This window comes from Monopterus albus, unplaced genomic scaffold (assembly GCF_001952655.1).
Source record: "Monopterus albus unplaced genomic scaffold, M_albus_1.0 scaffold102.1, whole genome shotgun sequence".
Classification (NCBI taxonomy): Eukaryota; Metazoa; Chordata; class Actinopteri; order Synbranchiformes; family Synbranchidae; genus Monopterus; species Monopterus albus.
In genome coordinates this window covers 761,812-766,395 of record NW_018127982.1, presented here as the reverse complement: position 1 = coordinate 766,395, position 4,584 = coordinate 761,812, and the positions used below count along the sequence as shown (strand labels likewise).

The 4,584-nt window shown below is 43.7% G+C and overlaps 1 protein-coding gene across 2 annotated transcripts in view; it reads left to right on the top strand.

Moving 5' to 3' along the window:
* The first annotated feature begins 709 nt into the window (after nt 1-709).
* The window catches only part of crkl (v-crk avian sarcoma virus CT10 oncogene homolog-like), a 12,436-nt gene continuing 8,561 nt past the window's right edge, over nt 710-4,584 (top strand). The window contains exons 1-3 of one of the 2 annotated variants that reach the window (XM_020609835.1): nt 710-1,293; nt 1,611-1,923; nt 2,835-3,309. In XM_020609835.1, the coding sequence (XP_020465491.1) occupies nt 1,613-1,923; nt 2,835-3,309 (786 nt within the window). In that variant the 5' untranslated portion in view covers nt 710-1,293; nt 1,611-1,612. Of the gene's footprint in view, nt 1,924-2,834; nt 3,310-4,584 lie in introns of both variants that reach the window. The other variant, XM_020609834.1, reaches the window with a different exon arrangement.

The following is a 4,584-nucleotide window of genomic DNA, read 5'->3' as shown; positions in this document are numbered from 1 at the left end:
GTGCAGTTTGGAGGTGCAAGATACCTGAGCGTGTAATGTTAATTTTACCTGTGATCCTTTGAATAAATCAGCACTGTTTTGAAGTTACTTGGACTGCCTCGTCTCTCAGAGTTAGTAATGGTAACAAGAACCAAAGACCAACATAATACTACAAAGAAAACCCTACCAAACACAACAGATACACACTAGAACTTATACTTGTTTAGTCTGTGTTCATTGGGTATCCATCTGAGCAGCTGGTCCCTAGACCTAAGTGACCTAGTGGGAGCATACAAATATAAGGGAATCAGGATATAATGAGGGGCTGAGCCATTTAGGGCTCTATAAGTCCTGAGTAATATTGTGAAATAAATCCTTCTGTTTCGCCAACTACTCCAAAACACTTACTTTAGCTGGGACGTAGCCCACAAGATCATTTGAGGTTTATTCACATTTTATGTTGATATAAGTTTTATATTAATAATAATGCCCAAAGAAAGACAGGACCTCACGAAAACGTCCTAGTGCTGTTTTAAAAAGGCCTATAATATATTTTGTTTTAGGTTGCGGAAATTATAGGACTTTATCGTTTGTCATACAAAATGCTCTCTTAGCTGTGTCAAGGAAATATGATTGACACCTTGTTCTACGCGTGGGGGTGGGGAGCTGTTGGTGTCCTCGTCATCACTCGCCCACCCCCTTCCTCTTTCCTTCTGCTCTTCTAGACGTCAGTGACGTGCAGATAGAAAGCGGGACCTGCCCTCTCGCCGCCATTTTTCGCTCTCTACTCGTACTTATGGTTGCTCGGGAGAGGGGGCACGAGCAGATATAAGGGAAAGTCGAAAATTTGTAGAACCCTTAAGCCGAGGTCCCTCGTGAGCAGTCGGGAATGCACGCGAGCGCTCCATTTTATTGTTGTTCCTGGGATGCACGCGCAGCAGCAGACAAACCGCTGCTGTGAAATAATTTTTTGTCTGAAGACGTGTTGCGGGCCGCCATTTTTTGCTGTGTTGCCTCAAAAGTCTGCTCTGACTTAAGAAAGAGGATCCACAAACGCATTTCCATGACGCTTGCCTTATCATAAGAGCAAGCAGATAAAAAGTATTTGTTTTGTTTCCGACTTGCGGCTACTGGAGACCATTGCAGTCCCGAGGATTTATCAGATGAAAAACTGAGGCCACATTTTCCGTTCTCATAATTGACACTCGAGAAAATACATTATTAGAAGAGAAGCCCGGTGTCTTCTCGGAAGGCGCAACGAAAAGAGGAAGCTTCATTGATCATTTGTTGCTTCGGCCTCCGTCGATGTTTGGCGTAAGTTTTTCTATTTTGGCCGCTCAGACAGCCCCTCAGCCATTGACTGCTTAACACAGGAACCACATTATGCTCCAAAGTTGGATGCAGCCGGTCGCAGCCTGCCTCTGAAAACGTCAGGTTGTGTTTGGTGTGTGTATGTTGTTTTAATAAGAGCTCCCCGGAGCCTCCAGCGTTTGTGCAGGAATCACTGGAAATCCTCACGGCGACGAATTCCCAGCCCTGCATCTAGAAAACCATTCAGTTTGCATACACGTTTTAACTTATTTAGTTTTTTTTTCATAGCCGTAGACTGATATTAACTTATTTGTGAACAGAAATGTCAACTGCCCGGTTTGATTCGTCTGATCGGTCCTCTTGGTATTTTGGACCTGTGTCACGACAAGAAGCACAGAACAGATTACAAGGACAGAGACATGGCATATTTCTTGTTCGAGATTCGTCCACCTGTCCCGGAGATTACGTGCTGTCAGTGTCTGAAAACTCCAAAGTGTCTCACTATATCATCAACTCTTTGCCCAGCAAGAAGTTTAAGATAGGAGATCAAGAATTTGAGCACCTCACTGCTCTCCTGGATTTCTACAAAATCCACTACCTGGATACAACCACACTGATAGAGCCAGCACCCAGGTAGGAAAGTCACTCAGTACCCTTTCACTAACTACTATGGTTGTAAAAGATGCATTTCCTGATTTAAATGCCAGTAAAACTATGGGCTTCGCTGTTGTGTGTTACTGTGTGATGTAGATTAAATAGGCTATTTTTGTCAGAAGTAACCTACTTTTGGGGGAGGCGACAGTGCAGTGGGTAGAGCAGTCGTCTCCCAACCAGAAGGTTGAAGGTTAGAATCTCGGTGCCTGCAGTCCACATGTCGAAGTGTCCTTGGGCAAGACACTGAACCCCCCAATTGCCCCCAATGGTTAGAGCCATCAGTGTGAGTTGGCAGACGGCTGCCTTGGTTCTATACTGGAAACAAATTCCTTGTGTGTGTGTGTAACATACTTGGCCAAATAAAGGTGATTGTCCTTATCCTTTCAGCCAGACTGCAGCAGTTGTCATGAAGCTTTAGGCTTGTGGTTTGTAAGGTTATGTAGTCTATTTAAAATGTTTGCTTACAACCTATAACTCTGACTAGATATTACCTTTTGTTGCTTCAACACTGGTTGACTGCCTGATGTTATTTTGTATGTGGCATTATTTTTCCTACCTTGCTTCAAGACATTAGATATTAAGATGAATCTTAAATTTGCCTTTGTTTAAGCCACTAACTTGTATACACACTGCTACTAAATAGTTACATGCAAATAGTACTTTTAGAGGCATATGTAAATCACATTTTCACATAAAATGGGCTGTCTGACCTAGCACTGACATTTAATAAACACCTCTCAACAAAGAAATATGATGCTTGAGGTAAACCTGCCCAGAATTTCATTAGTTGACTATTTCCAGATTTTTTGTTATCCACTTGAGAGTAGCTAACATTTTATGGTAACCATGTTATGTCTCACTCCTTTGCCTCATTGTTGTGATCTCCCAAGGTATCCAAGCACAGTAAGTGGTTCCATCCAGCCCATGGGCGGCCCAGAGGAGAACCTGGAGTATGTGCGGACACTATATGACTTCACTGGCAGTGATGCAGAGGACCTTCCCTTCAAGAAGGGGGAGATCCTTATCATCCTAGAGAAGCCTGAGGAGCAGTGGTGGAGTGCCAAGAGTAAAGAGGGACGTGTTGGGATGATTCCTGTGCCCTACGTGGAGAAACTGGTCCGACCTTCACCCCACCCTGGCCAGCCATCCCACGGATCTCGAAACTCCAACAGCTATGGAATCCCTGAACCCTCCCACTCCCTCGTCCATGCCTATGCCCAGCCCCAAACACCGACCCCCTTGCCCTCTGGCACACCTGGAGCAGTTATCACTCCTCTACCATCCATGCAGAATGGCCCCGTCATGGCAAAAGCCATCCAGAAACGAGTGCCGTGTGCCTATGACAAAACAGCTCTTGCGCTAGAGGTAAAGTGGGACTTTCACTTAATTTCCTTCCTTAATTTGGTAGTAGTGCCAAGCACAAAAAATCCTTTATAGGTTCAGAGTACAGGTCATGTGAGAAATTGAACTTATTGTTTGTCATATAAATAATGTATCTGATTTGTGATTAGTAATGCAACACCATGCATTAAATCACTATGTGCATAGGACACAATGTGTAGCAGTCTGCTTAGCTTAAAACAGCACTACTTCATTGCATCTTTTGGGCTGGCATTTTGCCGAGTACCTCTTTGCCCATCTGGCAGTACTTTGGGTTAAAAAACAAAACTAAAAGCTAATGAAAGTTATTATGTAATATCTAATGTAACAGATGAACAAACCACTTGCATGCACACAAAATGTGCTGCATTTCCATCACTAATGTGAGATCGACTGCTAGTTTTAGACGTCTCACTCTGTTGGAGTTGTAGGAATGATGGAGACAAACTCAGTTCACTCTCATTATTCAGTGGTGTTACCAAGTGATGCCCCTTAGGCTCATAAATGATCTTCAGCTAACAGCAGACAGCCTGTTGTCTGTTTGTCCACCAGCTGTGGCAAGGTCACAAACCCGACAACAAACACTTTTGTCTTGTAATCATTTTAAGTCATGGAGTTAACTTTAGTTAGCAGCAGCTGGTATGACCCAGCTGATTGTCATTTTAACCAGAAATAGCAATGATCGGCAGAAGCTGCTACTTGAATGATTTCCACACAGAGCTTTGCTAATAAGATTGTAGGTGTCGCTGGCACTGCTGTGCGGTGGCGGTGAAATACTAAAATTGGAAATCTGTTACCTACCCAATGAAATAATATTTAAATAGTCAGATATTCAGGTCCAGCCTTATACTTCATATGTACTGGGGCTGTAAAACGCTCTGCTTTGAGAGCAGACTGACCTGTAGTGATTTCTGGAGGGGACAGATGAAAAAGAAAGATATCTTGGCTCATCTTTGCTGCCATTTCCTGGCACCACTGTGTCAGTGAGTGTAGGATGTCCTTTAGGCTGCAACAGCTAGCCATAGTGAAACACTTTGACCCTGTGACTCTTAAACCTAAATGAGGGTGTAAATCTGGACCATGAGCAAATCTGGTGAATGGTATTTAGGCTTAAAGTTTAGACAGCTCACTCAAACAACATTAGTCCTGCCTGATACCTCATTCAGACTGACATGGTAACACAAATGGATCAACAACACACAACAGCTGGCTGGTGTCTGCTCCTTCCACTGCCCGACACTGCCCATCTTTTGCACACAG